Source organism: Brachycentrus maculatus, unplaced genomic scaffold (assembly GCF_059751285.1).
Source record: "Brachycentrus maculatus isolate JH-2025_06_01 unplaced genomic scaffold, ASM5975128v1 h1tg000040l, whole genome shotgun sequence".
Classification (NCBI taxonomy): Eukaryota; Metazoa; Arthropoda; class Insecta; order Trichoptera; family Brachycentridae; genus Brachycentrus; species Brachycentrus maculatus.
The window spans coordinates 829,611-851,083 of NW_028280794.1; the positions used below are offsets into that span (position 1 = coordinate 829,611).

General features: G+C 35.2%; 1 protein-coding gene across 7 annotated transcripts in view; it reads left to right on the forward strand.

Moving 5' to 3' along the window:
• The first annotated feature begins 5,455 nt into the window (after positions 1-5,455).
• The window catches only part of LOC148312441 (zinc finger SWIM domain-containing protein 8 homolog), a 41,066-nt gene continuing 25,048 nt past the window's right edge, over positions 5,456-21,473 (forward strand). For 4 of the 7 annotated variants that reach the window (XM_088277282.1, XM_088277278.1, XM_088277280.1 and 1 more), the window contains exons 1-9: positions 5,458-5,977; positions 10,026-10,277; positions 11,667-11,830; positions 12,583-12,893; positions 14,437-14,632; positions 15,567-15,821; positions 18,034-18,306; positions 19,047-19,202; positions 19,833-20,675. In XM_088277282.1, coding sequence (XP_088133408.1) covers positions 5,764-5,977; positions 10,026-10,277; positions 11,667-11,830; positions 12,583-12,893; positions 14,437-14,632; positions 15,567-15,821; positions 18,034-18,306; positions 19,047-19,202; positions 19,833-20,675 — 2,664 coding nt within the window. In that variant the 5' untranslated portion in view covers positions 5,458-5,763. Of the gene's footprint in view, positions 5,978-10,025; positions 10,278-11,666; positions 11,831-12,582; positions 12,894-13,262; positions 13,382-14,436; positions 14,633-15,566; positions 15,822-18,033; positions 18,307-19,046; positions 19,203-19,832; positions 20,676-21,473 lie in introns of those variants that run through there. The other 3 variants (XM_088277283.1, XM_088277281.1, XM_088277284.1) reach the window with 2 other exon arrangements.

A 21,473-nucleotide genomic window follows, 5' to 3' on the forward strand; every position in this document is an offset into this window, starting at 1 on the left:
CATTGTCCTAGTTATTATGCCGAAATGTATTCACATATGTATTTGGTTTTAATGGGATATACACCATATTATGTATATGATAACTAGTAATAATGTATTGATTGATCTTTAGTTTATGATATTTACTACTGATTGGATTGAAAATCTGAAATTATTAGTTGCTAAACTATTTTTTTCCTTCTAATTTTAATTGAGTGTCACATTTTTTTTTAAATCATAAAATAAATCACTTAAATTTACTAGAAATTCATACTTGGGACACTTTTAAGTTTTCATATTTATTGTATTATAAAATTTCATACAGCCAAAGCATCAAGTGTTTATTTTTCTTCACCCAAGTTTTATTTGCTAAAAGAATATTAGTAAGGTTTATTCACTTATCGAGAGTGCATTAAAACTTTTATAATATATATTTACAAATTTGTATTTGAAAATGGGTTTTTATATTGAGGTGAATGCATAAATCCGTATTATTATTACTCTTTTTAAGTGTGAGCCTAAGCGGCTCATTATTAGAAATAGGTATCAAATTGTGGTAGAGTGGGTTCAAACCGAGAAACTCTGACTCAAGAGTCTGCGACACTAACCACTGGACCACAACCTGACACTACATTTTGATGACCTATCAACAAAAAATAACTCAAAACACTATTTTATACACCATACATATAAATTGTTATCAATATTTTTCTGTTATAAAATTAAAAATAATATTCTTATTGCATCAGCTTGCTTAAAAATAGGTCAAATAAAATAAATGCCCTAAAATCCGAAATGATGACTAAGGAAGAAGTTTTTACAAATCTGTTTTTCTCCACTAATTCTGTAGTCATTCCTTCAACATAGAATTTCCATAGTAATTTTATTTATATTTTTTTATTTAGTGACTTTAAATTCCCCATAAGAAGAAAAATAATTGGTATTATAAATAATTATCATGCTTGTCTGCATGTATATTTTTTTAGGTTTTTTTAACCTTGTGTTCAACTGACCATTTACTCAGACATCTGAATTTCTTTTACTCTTTTGTCGAGATAATGTTTAAATACATACATCCTATTTCATTCATTAAAATAAACAGACATAAAACAGGCCTAAAGCTTTTCTCCGCCATTAGGAAGAATGTAACTGATAATATTATTTTAGTGTTGTTAAGATTTATATTAAGCGCAACATATATATTCAAGATTTAGATGTGTTTATATGCCACTCTTTACACTATAACTCGAAGTACCAAATGTAGTAAGATGACATTGCAGAGATTCCATTATCTCGGATAATAAGTTCATGTTCTTTCCTGAATTAAATATTCAATAATAAAATGGCCTTATACAATCTTTGATAGCAATACAAAAAGAACAAAAATATACAATTCTTTATAGTATTGTTATAATATATTTTTCCGTAGGCGGATAATATAATGTATGTATATAACTATTATATTACCATGGTTATAAGTGATTAGTAATTTTAAATTTCAATTAAAAAACGAAATTGTTTTTTTTTGCCTCAGTTGAATTGAAAAAGCATTTCATTTTCAACTGTCAGCTATTTTATAAAAAAAAAACTAACGAAAGATTATTTACATGGGTAACTCAAGCTCCCCTGTGAGGTGTTTTTTTAAAAAGCTTTTTTATTTTTGACATTTAATGATTTTTATTTCCTATTTAAATAATATCAAGCTAAGAGTCCAGGAGTCATATTTGAAAAATTGTCGAGAGCGATTTGGAGTTTTGTAAATGCTAACTTTACAACTACATACATTTACTTTATTTATCACATTCACTATGAATGGAGTTATTTGAGGAATCGATAATTTGCACTTACTATACCTGTAGTATAATTTTTTTTACATCGAACCGTAGGGCTCTTGTGTTTTTATCAGTATGTGGTTTTATATAGATGTCAGGATTGTTGATATAATTTTGTTAAAATGTGACTACCGACATTCGGCTTTAAATCACGTATATAACATTTGCATCAGATTTATTATGATACTGTCAACAAATGCCTTTTTTAAGCAAGCTTCTATTAGCATCTATTACTATCAAATAGAACAATTTTACAATCTATGAAACAAAAACATTAGGCTGAATTAAGTTTCGTGAATGAAAATGAAGGCATCCTGATAAATACTTTTACTCGCAGTAAATAAATTGATAAACTTGGCTTTTTTATCCCCTATGTTTGGGTGAAATGTTATTTTGTTTTAAAAATACATTTTCTTGTAATTCAATGTCGGAAAAGCAGTGGAATGGTTTGTATACTGCAATTACATGTATAAAATGTACTCATAGTTTGATTAAATAGCATATTTTTCTAAATAAAATAGAATTCCACCAAAATAGCAAACATTACAGTTATAAGTTTGCTGTATTTATTGCCAGGATTTTTTTTTTGTAAAATATTTTTATGGTTGTATAGTAAATAGTGTATAGTGAATAACAATTTTATTTGTAATAAATTATGTTTTCTTCATTAAATAAAATGTATTTTTATTTCACCTTTAGAAAAACCGGAAAAAAATAACATTATATATTTGTCATGCTTATTTAAAACATAACAATTTGTTGAAAAGGAAAATAATAAAAATGTACTTCAAATATAAATTTATTGAAAGAAAAAATATATATAAACTCATTTTATTTAGGATCACTTAGAATGATTTTCGATTCTTAGTTTTTTTCTTTTTTGGTAATCTTGCAGATTATCAAACTTCCTTTTATATAAAACTGATATATTATCTCCTTTCCCTGAACTCAGGATTTCAGTATTTGACTCTTCAAAAATTACACTGGATCCTTTTACTGGTTCATTATCACCTGAGAATTTCCATTCCTGGAATTGATGCTTGCTTCCTTGAAGCAGGACAAATAATCTTTCTTTTGAAATAACAAAACTTTTTGGGTTTTCTTCCAAATTTATGGTATATGCACTTTGATATTTTAAACTTGAAATATCACCGGTTATTTTATACACAATAATGGATTTACTCAAGTGTAGAGACACGGCTAGCAAAGAAGAGTTGTCGTCAATCTTGCAACACGTTGCGTAATTAATAGGAAGGCACTCAATCTCGACATCTTCGATTTTCATAACTTCCTTAAAACTATCAAAAACTGCAGACTTGTTTACGTCACGATGGACATTTATCATCAGAACTTCTTGTCCTTTTAAATAGTTCCACATTTTCACAGATCCATCACCGGACGCACTAACTAAAATGTTCTCACTGTGCGGAAGAAAGTGTATGGAAGTTATGAATTCTTTGTGACCCAAGCAAAAAGATTCAATATTGTACGACCCTGGATAGTTTGAAACCTTGATTTTTTCATCTCGATCGCAGGTTACGATGAATTTGTTATCTCTGCTCATCAAAATATCAGTCAGCAAGCTTAGATGTCCAAATATTTTCCTACCTTTGTTGTTGTAATCTTCAGCTCTATATATAAGGGCATCTCCCGTCTTATCGGCAACTAATATAAACTGGGAATCGAAAGAAAATGCAACTTTGCTGGCGGCTCTTGGTAAATCGTGTTTGCAAAGCATTGAAAACTTTTCGGTTTCGTAGATGTAGAATTCTTTAATCGACGATAATACAACAAAATATTTACCATTTTCAGAAAATGATATATCTTTTATTAAAAATTCATTGGCGGTTATATCCGGTTTCTTGGTTTTGCCTTGCTCGTCAACCCCATTAACCTCAAACGGAATTTTCAAAGTATTAAATGAGGCAGATGTGGACTTTCTCCATTTGATTTCTGTATTCAAAGCAATCGCAATTAAATCGCCGTTAACACATAACGATGCCATAATTATTCATGTGACTGATATTAGCGATTTAAAATAGGTTATATTTACGACACGACAGAAAGCATTGATTACAATTGTCAAATACTTGATATGTCAACCGCTTGCGGCTGTCAGTTTCGATAAGCATTTTATCTATGGTCTTAATTTTCACGAGTTGCGTTCTTTTACTTGAGCGATCAGTAAACGATCACTCACCTACTAACACTTGAAACTCAAATGTAAAAAGTGTAAATAAAAAATAACTCGACACTGGCTACAACACAGTAAAAAGGGTGAAAAGTCATTAAAGAGAAGAAGAAGAAGAAGATCACTATGTCCAGATTATTGATATCTCAATACAAACGCCTCCGTAGTGTCATACGCAATGGTCAGCACGCTCAGCTACCGTACTGGAGATCCCGGGTTCGATTCCCAGGGGGAGTCAAATAAATATAAGTGGTTTTTTCACTCTTATATTTATTCAATACTATCCTGGACTGGTACCTGAAGCGGAGGGCTAATCATCTTTCCTTTATGTTTTAATGATCAAGATAACATTGCGTTTATATGATGCGGTGCCCTATGCACCATCAGGTGCGGATGAGGGCTTACAATGTACAACAATACAAACGAAGATATTCAATGGAGGAAGGAATTTGGCAATCTTTGGTATTTTAGAGCTTATGACATAACATTTTACACATTGTATTTAATTTTAATTACCACTTTTGAAATATCCAAGTAATTCATTTGGTATAACAATCCGTTGAGGGGTTAATCTAATTTTTATTTACCAAGATTTGAGATTACATAGGAAATCTCAAATATCCCATATTATTAATTAAATATTTAAAGAATACATTCTTATAAAACGAATCATAAGACATGATAAATGTGGTGAGAGGGCTTGAATTATCTTTTCATACTTTATTTACATCCCATTCTAGGTATTTTCATTTTATACCCATATCAACGGTAACTATCATTAAAGTTGTCGTTGGAGCTCTAGTCAGCTTCAGTTAAAATTTCGTAACTATTCTATTCTAATAAATAAAGAATTCTCAATGAAGCCTAGGTTGCAAAATAATATAGCGTTTTTCCCAATTTTTGTTTTTGTTTTTCCTATCCCTAAAATAAAAATAAGTTAGAATTTTATGCGAATTCTCCCCATTGTTTTTAATGAGGTTGCTTCATAGTTTCAGCGAATTGATTTGGATCGTTTGATCACCTTATACTGCGGAGTTGATGTTAAAAAGTACTTGATTGCATGCTGCAATGTAGGACATTTTTGTATAAAAAGACATCTTAATTGACTCGGAATTTTCGATGAAATCAATCATTGTTTCATTTCGTGATCATTTAATTTTATAAACAGCAAGATTTTCTAATGATAATTACGGATATTTAAAGGTTGCACCTGGTTTACGCCAAATACACCTGGTACAAAGCAATTCGTACATACTATGTGATTGCATCATACACCTACCCATGGAATTGTGGATTGGATGCTTTTGTATGGTCGCAATAATTCGTGATCGAAGCAAGAACTTTTTATAAAAGTTGCCATTACATAAAATTAGCTTTTCCATTATTTATTCCTGAAAGTTTTCTTACCTACCGACATATTGACAACTGAAAAAAAGAAATATCTTTTGTGTTCGCAGTTCGCCAGCCATATTTGTTATTGTAGTCGGTGGGGGAGTTCACGGGTACGAAATTGGATAGGAGAGGTGGATTCTCGCGCTAATGAGAGAGAAATTGTTGGAAGTTGTCATATTTCCAGTCCCGGGTCACATATCGGATGTTTTGAAGAGGTGTATAATGAGTTTTCACTAGTTCGATCGCATCTCACGGGATATAAAAGTCGATAGGGCGAAATTATTCGACCCGTAGTGACCTGTATCCTTAATAAATTGTTCGAAAGTGGCGGGCGCTGCGAGGAATGATGGCAGGGCAGGGAGAGGAGCGATGCAGGCCGACGTGGTAGATGATGTGCTGGGATGGGAAGATGCGGGAGGGGACCCGTCGAGCTTCGACGACTCGGACAGGTTCGAGGAGGACTCGCTGTGCAGCTGGAGCTCGGAGCCCGAGAGTCTGTCCAACAACTGGCGGGGCTGGAAGAGGCAGGCCCCGGGCCCCCAAGGCCCCTGCGGGGTCGGCACTTCGAGGAGACAGTACGAAGGTGGGTTCACTTCTTTGTGTGCCCCTCTGGTTTGCCGTGTCATTCTAGATCGGATCACCTGCGAATTCTATAATTATCACACAATTTCACTTATTCCTTCTCAAATACACGCCCGCACTTCTAATTTTTAGTTCATTAAAGTTTCCTCAGAACTGGTTAAATGTTTACAAAATCCTTTGTTCTTATATGTTTGGGTTAATGTACTTATGTGCAAGCAGTTTGTATGTGCAAGTGAGCAGGTGTTTAACTGATGGCTCAACAATGTTTTATTGAATCAGTAATCTGTCCTTTATGAAACTCCTTTTTAATATAAAACTAGTTAGATTTTGATTTTTCTAAATGAACTTTTAAGTTTAAAAAATCCATATGTATAATTTTTGAAGAATTATGAAACTGTCAAACAGAAAACTTGATCACCAAATAATATTTATGACAGTAAATTTGAAAAATTATGTTAGAAGTATTGTACAATAGTTCTGTCATGTTTGTGGCCCAGAGATAAGCCACATGTTTGCATTTTGAATGCTTTTAGGTACATTTAGAATCAGTATGTTTTATTGAAAGTGAATTGTTTATTATAAGTGACAAAATCATTTGAAGACTTCAGAAGGCATATGAATCTTTTTGTCTTAAATAAAATGACACTGTTTTTAATTTTAGTTAGCTTATATTACAACTAATACAAACTATTATTTAAACTTAATTTGCATCATATAAATATATTTACATCTTCTAACAGTAAACCAAACATTTATTTTAAAATTCTTTCAGACTCTTTTCATTCTTCACACATTCAGGCATCTCATCATACATTTTCAAACCCTTATACATTAAACAATTTTGCGACTCTTTTTTTTTTCAAAAATGGTATTTTTATTTTATCCTTATTTCTAGTACTATGTTCATGAAAACTATACAATAAAACTATGGTGAATAAGGGGAATTTGATCAAAGTTTAGTTTATTGTCCAAAATAGTTCTTTTGTTATTTTGCATGACTTCAAGTGAAAAAGTTTAATGAAAGATGTAAATTGACACCCACCAAAAGGTTTATTATCTTGTTTTTCATCCAGCAAAATAAGTAAATGATCATTTTAGCTTCAATAATTAACAAACAAATTGTGAGTTCTTGCAGTAAACTTACAAAGTCATTATTTTAAAGGATATTCAAAGATATGTGCAACATTAAGAATCAATAAATTATACTGTTTAATTCTATTGATAAACAATACACATACAAAAATGTGAAATAAAAAAAACTTAAAATAAAATATTATTCAATTAGAATATAAAATAGCCAAATAAACTGTCTTCTGAAAAATTTACTGAGGGCAACATATTTTTTTTTCTCTGTAAATTTAATTATTTCCTTTTCATCGACTTTACAAACTTGGAGAGTATGAATTAAAAACTGTTATATTTACCCTAAAAATAAGAATTCTAATAATTTTGGGTAATTTATGCAGCACAATTTTTTTAAAACACTGGCTCCAGGGTTCTTCAGTTTAACCTGTAAGATAAAAATTTGTGATTAAATTATGGGATATTAGAAGATTGTTGTAATGATTTTCCAAACAAATGTATAATTTAGACTAATTGATCAACTCCTTACCTGATCCTTCTTCCTTTGCCTTTCTTGGTTTCATCAAATTACAGTTTCAATAATATATAATGTTGTAATTATTTGTTTATTCATATTGCGATTAATTGAATTTTTTCATTATTATTTATGTACACACATACTATCCGTCCATTAATTTCAAACGACTGTATAAGCTTTAAACTTTGACTAGTATCACCAATTGGTTTTTGGTTGATTGGAAGCTATTGTTTCTTAATAGGAGTCCGCCTCCGTAGTGTAATGGTCAGCACGCTCGGCTACCGTTCTGGAGGTTCGGGTTCGATTCCCAAGGGGGGTAAAATAAATATAAGTGATTTTTTCACTGTAATATTTATTCAATATTACCCTGGACTGGTACCTGAAGCGGAGGGCTGATCACCTTTCCTTCATGTGTAAACGATCAACATAACACTGCGTTTATGACGCAGTGCCCTATGCACCATTGAGGTGCGGATAAGGGTTTTATTATTATTTTATTAATATTTATTCAATATTACCCTGGACTGGTACCTGAAGCGGAGGGCTGATCACCTTTCCTTCATGTGTAAAAGATCAAGATAATACTGCGTTCATATGACGCAGTGCCCTATGCACCATTAGGTGCGGATAAGGGTTTAAATAAAAAAAATATATGTACTTATTTTCTGTACGAGAAATTTAATGAATATCTTTTTTGGCATATCAACATTCATGAAGAATATGGATGTCTGGGTATTTACAGGGCTTATGACCTGTCAGAGGCTGGTTAAGTGATCACTTTACATACATGCCACATTTACTATTCTACTCACGATTGACAACCACACTTATCAAATTTTTGGATTTCCTAGATATACCATTAATCTCATGACACGGTACATATGAGTTCACAACAGCCATCTAAATTGGATTGCGAAAGCTTTTATTTAGCAGAGACCCTTTCATTTGGATGTATGCAAGATCCAAACCCTTGATTATTTTTGCATACTGGGAAACGTTTGAAAACATTATTTAATTTTTTATGCAGCTTATAATTTGACCAGTTATATTATTCACAACATTTTAAATATTTCCAAAGACTTGTCCACAAATCTTGGTTTTCTTAATTTTTAATTTTTTTTATATTGAAATAATATCAGGAGTGATGACCTTGCCTTCATGTAAGTTATGATCAAGATAACACTGCGTCAATACGATGCAGTGCCCTATGCACCATTGGGTGCAGAAAAGGGTTTGAAGAAGAATTGTTTTTCTAAATAATTCATCAACAACTTTTTCTTCTTTCATCTCACCAATAGATGTCTCTAGTGAAATTCTAGTGATTCAAGCAGTATGTTTCGAATTTGAACAATATATACATATATAGAAGTTCCAAGAATTTGAGTAGTGTGGTTTCATGGGTAGAATTGGTGTGTAAAGTGATCACTTAAAGAAGCGTATGACGATTGTAAGTCTCGTAAGTGCCCAGACTACCATAGTCTTCTTCATCTGTGTTAATATGAAAAACAACTCTAAAAATAAATGGCTAGTACATTCCCCAGCAGCAAATATATAACAGTTTTATATGCGTAAATACATACCTTAGCATTTATTATATCAAGTTTAATCACATGTATCACCTATTTTTAAAATATGATCTGATCACTCAAACCAGCCAATAACTATCAAAAGCTCTGTAAATACTAAGACTGGTTGGATTTCAACAACTTCTTTTTTTTAAATATTCCTTTTTGACATCTCAACATAGATGAATAATAATATTGAAGTCTGGGGATTTACGAGGCTAACAACCGTCATAGACTGGTTTAAACCAGTCTATAACGGTTGTATGGGAGTATTTACCCAGACTTCCATATTCTTCTACATTTATGTTGAAGATGTTAAAAAAATAATTTAAAAAATAACTCCTAATTGGAGATAATCCAGATTTGTAAACAAGGATTTGGACACACTCAAAATGTTGTGACTCTTACTCACATCGTCTTTTAGGCTAGGTTACCTTTTTTTAAATGCACAGCCTTCATGAAATATCTGGAGGCATGCTTAGTAACTAACTAACTTACCATTGTGCCGCTTCTCCGCAGGGGTAGGCAGAGAGAATCGAACGCCACACCACTCTGTTTTTGCAAACATTCTTTAAACATTTAACCTGTTAACCGGGCGGTCCGCTGTCCAATTACGCAACTTGTAACGGGCGCGAATACTGATTCACTCTGTGTCTTAAATTCATGTCGAGACATGTATGGATGACTAATACCTTTGTTGTTCGAAAAATATATGTCCATATATATATAATATAATAAACATATATTTCAAGGACTTATTCGTATGTTCTACCCGTACCCGATATTGTTTACGTTTTACATATTTATGCGTCCCGCCCGGTTAACAGATTAATTATAATGCTTAATTGAAACATATTAAAATAATTTAATTTTTATTCTTGCAGAGAAATCGATAGTACTGTCGCTGACTGAATTGTCGGCTCGATGTGTCGCATCCCATATTCCATTCGAGCTGGTGGAGCAGGTGTTCCCGCCCGTGCCGGAGCAGCTGCAGCTGAGGATCGCGTTCTGGAGCTTCGCTGACAACGAGGAGGACATCCGCCTCTACTCGTGCCTGGCTAACGGGTCCGCTGACGAGTTCCAGCGGGGAGACCACCTCTACAGGAACCATGCCGTCAAGGATCCACTGCAGATTGGTAAGGGAAAATTTGTAAAGGACTAATTTTGTCCGCCTGCATGGTGTAGCAGTTACTGCATTTTTTGACCCCCCTGGAATATGAACCCGGGACCTCCAGCACGGTAGCTAACCATTGCACTAGGAAAGTTGACCGGATCTTGTTGTAGTTTAATTGTAATTTTGACTAGTTTTACACAACCTCTTCACGAGATTATGTAAAAATAAAATTGCTTTAAAAAATTGCCTAAAAAATTACCAAAAAAATTGCTTCAAAAGTTATGTAAAAAATTGTCTAAAAAATTCCCTCAAAGATTTCCTGAAAATGCCTTAAAATTATTTCAAGTATGTCAAATACTTGAAAGCGGTCAGGTCAGGAGTATATTTATAATTTAGTGAAAAAACTTTTTTCTAAATTACAATAAACTTTATGAAAATGTATTTTTTAACTGAAAGAGTTTTTTTTTCACAATTTTCTATATTTTACCTACATATTTTGATTTTGTGAGCTAAAGAAATCAACAAAATGTTTATCGCATTTAAAAAAAAATATTTAATCTTTAATTGAAAACATATATGTAGCTATTTTATGACGAGCCTGATTTTGTTCCCGAAAATCAAAATATTTCCCACGTTCATGCCTAATTTTGCTGGAAAATAGCCAGATACAGGTGTATAAATGAAAAAGCATTTTATATTTGCTTTTAAATTACCAATATTTTTTACAAAATTAAGTCCTCTTTTTCACTTGTTGATTACGTTTAGTCCTTTATTTGTATCCAATTGTTTTTTTTATGAGGCGATTAGCAAAATTATCTATTTATTTTTCCAATTGACTGAGTCAAAGATTTACATTTTACTATTTCATTAAGCGTCTCTTGCGGTATTATTCTATGTAAATGTTTTTATTTATATAAATTTTCATTCATATATATATATATAAATTTTCCAATGAATCAGTATTTACAATGTGGTTAGCTGTAATTAAATAATTAATATATATTGAAGTGGCATTGATCTTATGATAGATTAATTACTGCAAACCTTCCTATGTATTTCTAGTTCTAAGATGGTAATATAAAATTAATTTTGCATCTGAATTGCGGCACTAGCTTGTAATTTGTTTAGTAATTAGTTACTTAGTAATTACCACTATTTCTTAAATCTACTGTGACACTTGTTTCGATACTTTCCGCATCATTTTCAAACACTGTATACGGTGTTTGAAAATGATGCGGAATGATGTGTCATAGTAGATTTTAAGAAATAGTAGTTTTTACTAAGTAAAACATTAATTAAAAATGGACAGATTTTACCACATAGTAATAAGTTGTTTATTGTGATACACGTTCAATAATAGTCACAGTTTTTATCATAAAAATGTATTTCAATTTTTTATTTTCACTTTTAGGTTTTCACCTGTCAGCAAGCGTTGTTATGCCCGAACCCCGCGATGTCTTCAACGTGGCTGTCACCTTTGACCGTCGTAGAATATCATCCTGCAACTGTACCTGCCAGTCTACCGCATACTGGTGTTCGCATATTGTGGCAGTATGCCTGCACCGCATTCACATGGTGAGTAAACATGTAAATCTATATATTAGTTTTTGACAATTCATCAAAGGTGAAGAAGAACATGGACGTCTGGTCATAATATGAAAATAACTCCTGTAATTGGAGATAGTCCAGATTTTTGTGAACAAGTATTTGGACACACTCAAAATGTTGTATGTAAATCTTTCTTCTTTTTTGAAATTTAAGTCTAATATTTATTTAATATGACCCTGGACTGGTACCTGAAGCGGAAAGCTAATCACCTCTCCTTTGTGTATTTAACGATCGGGATAACACTGCTTATAAACAATGCAGTGCCTTATGCACCATTGGGTGCGGATAAGGGTCAGAAGGGACATATTCTGAGCCGAAGTAATGGACTTAATTTTGGAAGAACAATTTGCTTAACCTGTTAACCGGGCGGGACGCATAAATACGTCAAACGTAAACAATATTGGGTACGTGTAGGACATATGAATACGTCCTTGAAATATATGTTTATTATATTATATATATGGACGTACATTTTTCGAACAACAAAGGTATTAGTCATCCATACATGTCTCGACATGAATTTAAGACACGGAGTGAATCAGTATTCCCGGTTAACAGGTTAAGTGTAACAAGACGTATCCGTCTGCACTTCAATATTAATACCAAATTACCCGATATTGTTTACGTTGGACGTATTTATACGTCCCGCCTGGTTAACAGAGGTGGGATAGACTGGGATCAGTTATGAAGTGTGATTGAGTGGGAACGTCTGTCCGCAGTCCTCCCACGTGACGTTGCGGGCGCCCGTGTCGGAGTCGCTGCAGCGGCTGCAGCGCGACCAGCTGCAGAAGTTCGCGCAGTACCTGATCTCGGCGCTGCCGCAGCAGATCCTGCCCACGGCGCAGCGCCTGCTGGACGAGCTGCTGTCGGCGCAGCCCACGGCCATCAACACGGTGTGCGGCGCGCCCGACCCCACGGCCGGGGCCTCCGCCACCGACCAGACCTGGTGGTACCTGGACGAGCGCACGCTGCACGACAACATCAACAAGATCCTCATCAAGTTCTGCGTCCCGGCGCCTATCGTCTTCAGGTTACTGTTTACTATTTAATCTTCTTACAAAATACCACCCTTAACAGAATCATGGACACTTACGACAAGACATTTAATGACATTGATATTTTTGGAAAACACATAGCTACAATTAAAACAGATGTTAGTAGAAAGTTGTCATGCTCTGTTTACTCTCCACCAATAACCTAGTTAGGTTATGGGTGGGGTATTACATCAACAAGATCCTCATCAAGGTCTGCGTCCCGGCGCCCATCGTCTTCAGGTTACTGTTTACTATTTAATCTTCTTACAAAATACCACCCTTAACAGAATCATGGACACTTACGACAAGACATTTAATGACATTGATATTTTTGGAAAACACATAGCTACAATTAAAACAGATGTTAGTAGAAAGTTGTCATGCTCTGTTTACTCTCCACCAATAACCTAGTTAGGTTATGGGTGGGGTATTACATCAACAAGATCCTCATCAAGTTCTGCGTCCCGGCGCCCATCGTCTTCAGGTTACTGTTTATTATTTAATTCTTCTTACAAAATACCACCCTAAACAGAATCATGGACACTTACAACAAGACACTTAATGAATCCTTCCTATAAAATCATACCATACCTTTACCCTTTTACTCCCTTCCTTACACACACACACTCCAACTCTTTTTTATTTTATTTTTTATCTAGTGATGTTTTTGATCATTATTATTATAACATAAATGTGGAATTGTGTAATTGGCTTTTTTTTTTTTTAAATGTAACTATTTTTTATTATATACTTTTACAAGCTGTACAATTCCCAAATAAATAAAATAAAATAAAATAAATAAATAAATAAATAAATAAATAAATAATAATTTCATTAATTAACGTGTTTGAAAATAATGCGGAAAGCGTCGAAACACTTATCACAATAGATTTTAAATAATAGTACTACTACTGCTACTACTACCATCACGGCGTTTCTCCGCAGGGGTAGGCAGAGAGGATGGAACCCCACACTCTTCTGTCCTGACATACACTCCTCGCCTCCTTCACAGCCATACATCTAGTCATACATGCCCTCTGATTACGCAGACTTTTGACACCGCCAGATTTTAGGAAAGGAATAATAGTATAATAGTATTAATTATAGTATAATAGTATTTACTAAGTAAAACTTAAATTAAAAAAGTTTATTGCTTATATAATAAAATAACAACTATGTATATAGTTTTTTCCATATGTATTTTATTTGACCAGCGACTAGACTTTTTTTTATTTTTTAAAAAAAGTAAAATTTTTGTGTGTTTTATTATTTACACAAATATTTCAATTTCATACTATTTCTGTGAGCCTAAGCGGCTCATTATTAGAAATAGGTATCAAATTGTGGTAGAGTGGGTTCGAGCCGAGAAACTCTGACTTAAGAGTCCCGCGACACTAACCACAGGATCGCAACCCGGCACTTTTTCTCATAGCCGACATCAACAGACTGGTAGACCACACTTTGTCATACGAATCACTTTGCTTTTATATGATTAGCAATCAAGTCACCACTGGTTTTAACATTTGTTAATCGTTTTAGCGATGTCAACTACTTGAGCACGACAGCGCCGCCGGCCGCCGCCGAGTGGTCCTCCCTCCTGCGGCCGTTGCGAGGACGGGAGCCCGAGGGGATGTGGAACTTGCTGGCCATCGTCAGGGAGATGTTCAAGCGGGGAGACCGCAACGCCGTGCCGCTGCTGCAGATCATCACCGAGGAGTGCATGGCTTGTGAACAGGTAACAAAAAAATATTTTTAAAAATTTAACCGGTTAACTGCCGGCAGATACATATATGGCGGTACCCAGCATGCCGCAAATTTTACGACAAAAATAAAACCTAAATATATAGTTATTAAAGTGTATTAAAGTTTATTTATAAAACTTGCCAAATAAATGAAGAGCGCGCCACTTCTTCTGTCGTTCAGTCATTTATCCATAATCATAAAATGAAGTGTTCATGGTGCAGGGTTGTCACAAAATTTGTTATAGAAAATATGAAAACTAAATTATATGTCAAAAGTAATTGTTTATGTTAGTTTAATATTAAAAGTATACACTCACACTTAAAAGGTCTCACAATGTGTTTCCTGTTATAGATCGGAGAGTTTTCACCGTTGCATGTGGAAAGTTTTTATTATTTTTTTGACATCTCATCAAAGATGAAGAAGAATATGGAAGTCTGGGCATTTACGGGGCTGACGACCGTCATAGGCTGGTTTAAGTGATCACTTTACACACGTGTAACATTCACCAATTCTACCCATTATTGACAACCACACTACTCAATGTCTTGGAAGTTCTGTATATATGAACCAATTTTGAAACATTATTCTTGAATCACTAGAACTTCACTAGAGACATCTATTTGTGAGATGAGAAGAAGCTTTTTATTGAGCAGAAACTCTTTTATTAATATGTGAGGTCCGAATCCTGGATTATAATCACACACATGAGAAACGCCAGAAAATATCATTTTCATTTTTATTATTTAAGCTTATAATTTGACCAGATAATTTTTTACAACATTTTGAGTGTGTCCAAATACTTGTTCAAATACTTGTGTGAACAAGCATTTGGACACACTCAAAATGTTGTAAATGTTATAATTTGTTATGATATTGATTATTTATTGAATAAACATATTGAAATTGAAATAACGTTGAATCGGCAGATCCTGGTGTGGTGGTACAACACGAAGGTGTCGCTGATGATGTGGGCCAATGGCGGCAGCTCGAGCGGGCGCATGGGGTCGGGGGGCGGCGGCGGCGGGGGCAACTCGCACACGTCGCAGCACGCGTGCTCCTCGCTGTGCGACGAGATCGTGGCCCTGTGGCGCCTCGCCGCGCTCAACCCGGGCCTGGCGCCCGACGAGAGGGACCTGCTGCACGCGCAGTTCACGCACTGGCACCTCAAGATACTGGACAAGGTGACCTGTTTAATGAATCCGGCATTAATAATGAGTTCAAACATCCAAAATAATAAATATACATATATTTTTACATTCATCTTACAAATTTCTAACTAACTAACTAACCATTACGCCGCTTCCCCTCATGGGTAGGCAGAGAGAATAGAACGCCACACCACTCTGTCCTTGCAAACATTCATCGCCTCTTCCACGTTCATGCATCTACTCATACATACCCGCCTATAGTTTCGACTCCTAATCTGACCACTTTCTTCAAGTATTTGGCATACTTGATCGTGTTAAGTTTTTCTCGGTCTTCCTCTGCTCCTTTTTCCAATTACATTTGCCTCATAAATTTGTTTTTCCATTCTTTCCTCACTCATTCGTTCTACATGTCCAAACCATCCTCAACAAACCTTTCTTAATTTTATCGATAATACTTGTCTCAGCTTTGCATTCCTTCCTTATTTCACTATTCGAACATCTATCATACATCGTTTTGCCGCACATTCTTCTGAGAGATCGCGTTTTGACTGCATTCAGTCTACTTTCATCCTTCTTTTGCCAACTCCATGTTTCACTTAGGGTCCTTACATTTTTACTCCATACATTAGGGTTCGAACCAGGACTCCGTTGTGTACTGCCAGTTTAGATTTCGCTGATAGGTTTACAAATTTCACAATTTTTTTTTTACAAATTTCTCATTGCAGCAAGACCTTTGTTTGTTGTTTTAGTTGATTTTTTAAGATAGTTGCCGGCAAACTTTTTAGCCATATGGCCAAATATGTACATTACAATGATTAAAATTTTTCTTCAAAGTCAAATCTATTTGAAATTCTAGTATACCTTCATTATTATTTTATACCGTTTTAAAATTACGGGTACACTAAAAAAACTTGATTTCACACATCACTCACTCCTTTCAAGAACGTCATAAATCAAAATACTTGATTTTTCAGGAGAACGTTTTTAAAGTTTGAAAATATAATACAATGTATTAAAAATAAATATCAAGCCACTCACTGAAATTTTTACTGTGCAACATATCTTTTTAGGTAAAACCTGAAGGTTTTTTCTCCATTTGAAAAATATTTAGTTTATTTAAAAAAAAAATTAATCAATACCTTTTCTTCAAAATTCAAAAACAACACTTTCTGCCCTGTAGCGGGTAAATATTAAGTTAAAAATATGCCTCTTTTTCTGGGATATAGTACATTTTCTGGGCATTCCGAAAATATGCACAACTGAAAATTGACGTTTTTTGATTTATGACGTTCTTGAAAGGAGTGAGCGACATAAGGATTTTATTCATTGAGAAAAATCTTTTGAAAGTAAGGTGTCCATAAAAACATTACTTATTGCAAATGTCCTTGCAAAGTTTGATCAAGTTACGTTTGTATGTCGTTATTTTTAGCACATTTCCAGGTTCTCGTCGATAAGATGGTATCTCAGTTTGCTTTCAATAAGGTTCATGCTTGAAAATGATTGTTCGCATGGATACATAGAGTGGAAGAGCCTTCCGCGCATATTTGTGCCGGAGCTGCATTTAAAAGGCCAAAAGAGCCGCATGCGGCTCAGGGCACACTTTGCCAACCCATGTTTTAGGAAATTGTATAGATTTTTTTTATTAGGATATTCTTCATATTATTTAGAAATCAAAGAATTAAAAGAAATATCGCAGGAGGCTACTAATCTTTCTTAAGAACTGGCCACAGAGCCTACACCAAGAAGAAGAAGAAGATGAATTACAAAATTTTATTTCTTTTACTATTTTTGACTATTGAAAGCTGTCCCACCGCATGCCCAGATCTGATACAGAAGCATCTAGGCTTCCTGACAGATCTGCTCTTGCAAAACAATTTTTTTAAACTAAGTTACGAAATTTATTAAAAATGTGACACAATATAAAATTTTATCCCGATTTTACTGTGAATTTACATTTAAAAGCTTTCAATATATCTGTCACTGCCAATCTAAATAAATACAAGTTTGTAAATCTGTCACCAAATTTTCTAGAAGTACCCCGGTGTAGGCAGTGAAAGGGATTAGTATTTAGTTCAATTAGTCAGCTAGATCCGATTCAGACCCGACGTTGGTACACAGACGCCCACAACCCCGACCAGCACAGCAGACAGACACGGAATAGTGCAGACATTTGCAGAGAATGGTCAGTCATCGCATTTCCACTCAACCATTATTCTCAACTATTTTTGAATAAACAAATGTTAAGGTGTCCAAGTCCCGCGCGACACACATGGGGCTCGGGTCCCGTGGCGGGGGCACGGGGCGCGCGACGGCCCCAGCCATGGTCGCGCCACTGCCCGCCCCGCCCGGCTGCGAGGCCTTCCCGGGCTTCCACCCCGCGCTGGAGGCGTGCTTCCTGGACTGGGACGACTACCCGCTGCCGGGTGTGACCTACGCCAGCGACGTGAGCCCGGCCTTCCGGTGCCCCTTCACATGCTTCCGCCACGCTGATGGAAATAAGGACGGGAATGTGACTCAGGTAGGCGAAACTTTTTAAATAAAATAATTTTTGTTAAGTTAACTTATAATAAGTGCTACAAATAATATTTTTTTAAATTAAAATAAAAGGAAAAATATTTGTGTTTTTATTATTTTACGAAAATACTTAAATTTTATACTATTTCTGTGAATACGTTTATAAACGTCAAAGTCCGTCTGTCAGTTTGTGTGATGTAACTTGTATAGCAATGACATCTGAATATTTTTATGTAATTTTGTCATAAAGAGAAAGAGATTTATTCAAAAAGATTTTTTTTTTTACATAATTTATATCTTCATAATACATAAATTTCATATATTTTTTTTAAATGTAAAAAATGTAATGTCTGCCTACGTAGTATGTCCGGTACTGGAGGTCCCGGATTCAATTCCGAGGGGGGGGGTCAAATAAATATAAGCGATTTTTTCACTCTAATATTTATTCAATATTACCCTCGACTGGTAAGTGCCTGAAGCAGAGGGCTGATCACTTTTCCTTCATGTATTAATAATCAAGATAACACTGCGTTTGTATGACGCAGTGCCCTATGGGCCATCGGGTGTGGATAAGGGTTTGAAGAAAAAATATGCAAAAAGAACCCATTCTCCCGAGAAAGTCGGACATCAATTAATGTACTCCCGGAAAGGTTAAATGTACACTTGTAGTATTCTTGTTTGAAAACTATAAGTATATGAAAAATTTGGATAGTATGGAATTTATTTATACGGCATTTTGTGCAGGTGAATTCATCCAAGCCAGTATTGAACAATGAGCTGGGCCTGGCGTACCGCATGTCGGCCGCTCAGTCATCTCGAGTGCGGCCGCGTGGGCGACCGCTACCACCGCAACAGAAGGCCATTCGACGCCTGATGCACCTCTGTACATTTATGGCTGATGTAAGTTTTCCACTTTCATCAAAACAAAATAACTTAAGTTCTAACTTGGTATAAATCAATATTTCTTAAAATGTATTGCGACTCGTGTTTCAATGCATTCTGCATCATTTTCAAACATCGCAGTCCTTGCAAACACAGAATTCAACCAGCGGCCGACCGCCGGACAGGTAACACGTCTCTCCACGCCAGATTTTTTTAAAGAATGTATATTGGATATTTTTTTGTTTTTTATAAAATACATACGATTTTTATAGTTTTTTATAACTCCTAATCTTAAAAATAATAACTCTTTTCTTTCAAAGCCATATAATTATTTTGAAGAAAAACTTAATTTTTTAATACAAAAACGGTATTTTAAGAAAAAAATCAATTGCGTAAAATGTTAACTGGATTTAGAGAAAATTTAATTGCTACATATCGAATACTGGGCTTTAAAAATGAATGAATTGCCACAGTATGACAGTTAAATCGATATTTATTTTTTATGTTGAATTATACAATATTTTTTAATGAAAAAGAAATTGAATTTATGGAATTTGCATTTTATAAAATCCTGTTATATGTTTTGGAACTTTGTAAATGTCCGTTGGTTTTCCGACAAATAATTTCTCGGTGTGTTTGGGTTCTCAGGATGCTTCTATCCTGCGGGGGAACCAGAACTGCGGAGACGGGAACCGTTCCAGCGTATCTAGCGAAGGTTTCTGCGAAAATGATGACGACATCCTCAATGACTCTCTCATCGGCGTAGCCGGCTTCCCCGGGAACAACGACACGGATTCCCAGGAGGGGGGGAGCGACTCCAACTCCAGCTCGGCGGGGAACAATCCGGAAGGGAATTCCAGCTCGGGAAACCGCAGCGGAGAATCCAGCCAAGAAAGCGGCGGGGACTGCACAAAACATAGTAATTACGATCTATCCAATGATCCCGATCAGATAAACAACGGGGCTTCTACCAGCGCTGTCTGCGGACCCGGTTTAGTATCCAGCATGAGAAAGTGCGCTGTTAGTGAACCGGATGCTCTGTGCGAACGGGAGATATCCCGACGGGAATCTAAAGACGATAGCGTGTCTAGTTCGGAATCCCAACAGTCTGGAGACGAGTGCAGCATGTATTACTACGACACCAAGCACCACGGGACGAGTTCCGAGAAAGACAAGGACAAGGCTTACAACGACTGGGAGGAAGATCCTTACCCCAAGCTGCCGTCCGACACTTGGGAAGTATTGTTCTCCCGGGCGGAGGGGCTGTATGCCCACGGGCACAGCGCAGAGGCGCGCCGGCTAGCCGTCCGACTGGCCCGCGAGCTGCTGGCGCGGCCTCCGGAGCTGGTGGGGCGCGGAGAGCAGTGCTCCGGCTCCGGAGTGCCCCCGCGCAGGAAGGGCCGACGCCACCACGGCCAGCTGAACCCGGCCTCTCATCGTCTGAGCGTCCTGGCTTCCTGCACGCTCGCCCGTTGCGCTTTCCTCTGCACAGTAAGTCTATCATTCAATTACATGTTTTATGAAAATGTTTTTACCCCCTTTTTTTTTACAATTTAAAATTTAACGAAGAATGAAATACAATGACTGATGAATTCACCCTATCACTAGAGTATTTATTGTTTACGTAGCTATATGTCATTTTATTTGTGTTACTACACTAATATTTATTTCATATTTTTTTCTTTCTTTTGATTGCTTTAAATGTTTCAATAACCACTATTATTATTTTGTCAACAAAAAATAAAAACTACCTTCAAAACATCACTAGGCATCAGGTTGTATATGGAAAATGGCTGATTTTTTAATAAATATGCTAATTCTTAATTTTAATAAGTTTTGAAATGTTGATTCTGTCGATTTTGAATTAGTGTGCTTTTTCTGTAATCCGTACCGGACCTCAATAACAGTAGTTTATGATGATCCTTTACAAAACAATAAAAATTCACAATGTTAACTGAAATGAAACAGAGGAAAAAAAATTGTATAAACGGTGCTCCATCAATGGCTTGGCAATTTGGATGAAGAAATGAGAGTAGCTATATCAAATATTAGACCTAATATCGCTGAAATGTGTAAAAGCCGACAAGCGCAGGTGTAACGTAACATTAAATCATTTTCGCCCCAAAAAGTTTCATTGGAGTATTTATGTTTAATGTATTTTTTAAAAAATTAATGTACTTTTTAACTTGTCTGGTAATAAAATCGTCAGTTTTATTTTTCATAAAAATTATCCCTGTATGTTTTTGGATCTTTAGTTTTGGTGTACCGTGAATTTTGTTAATTCGTGAA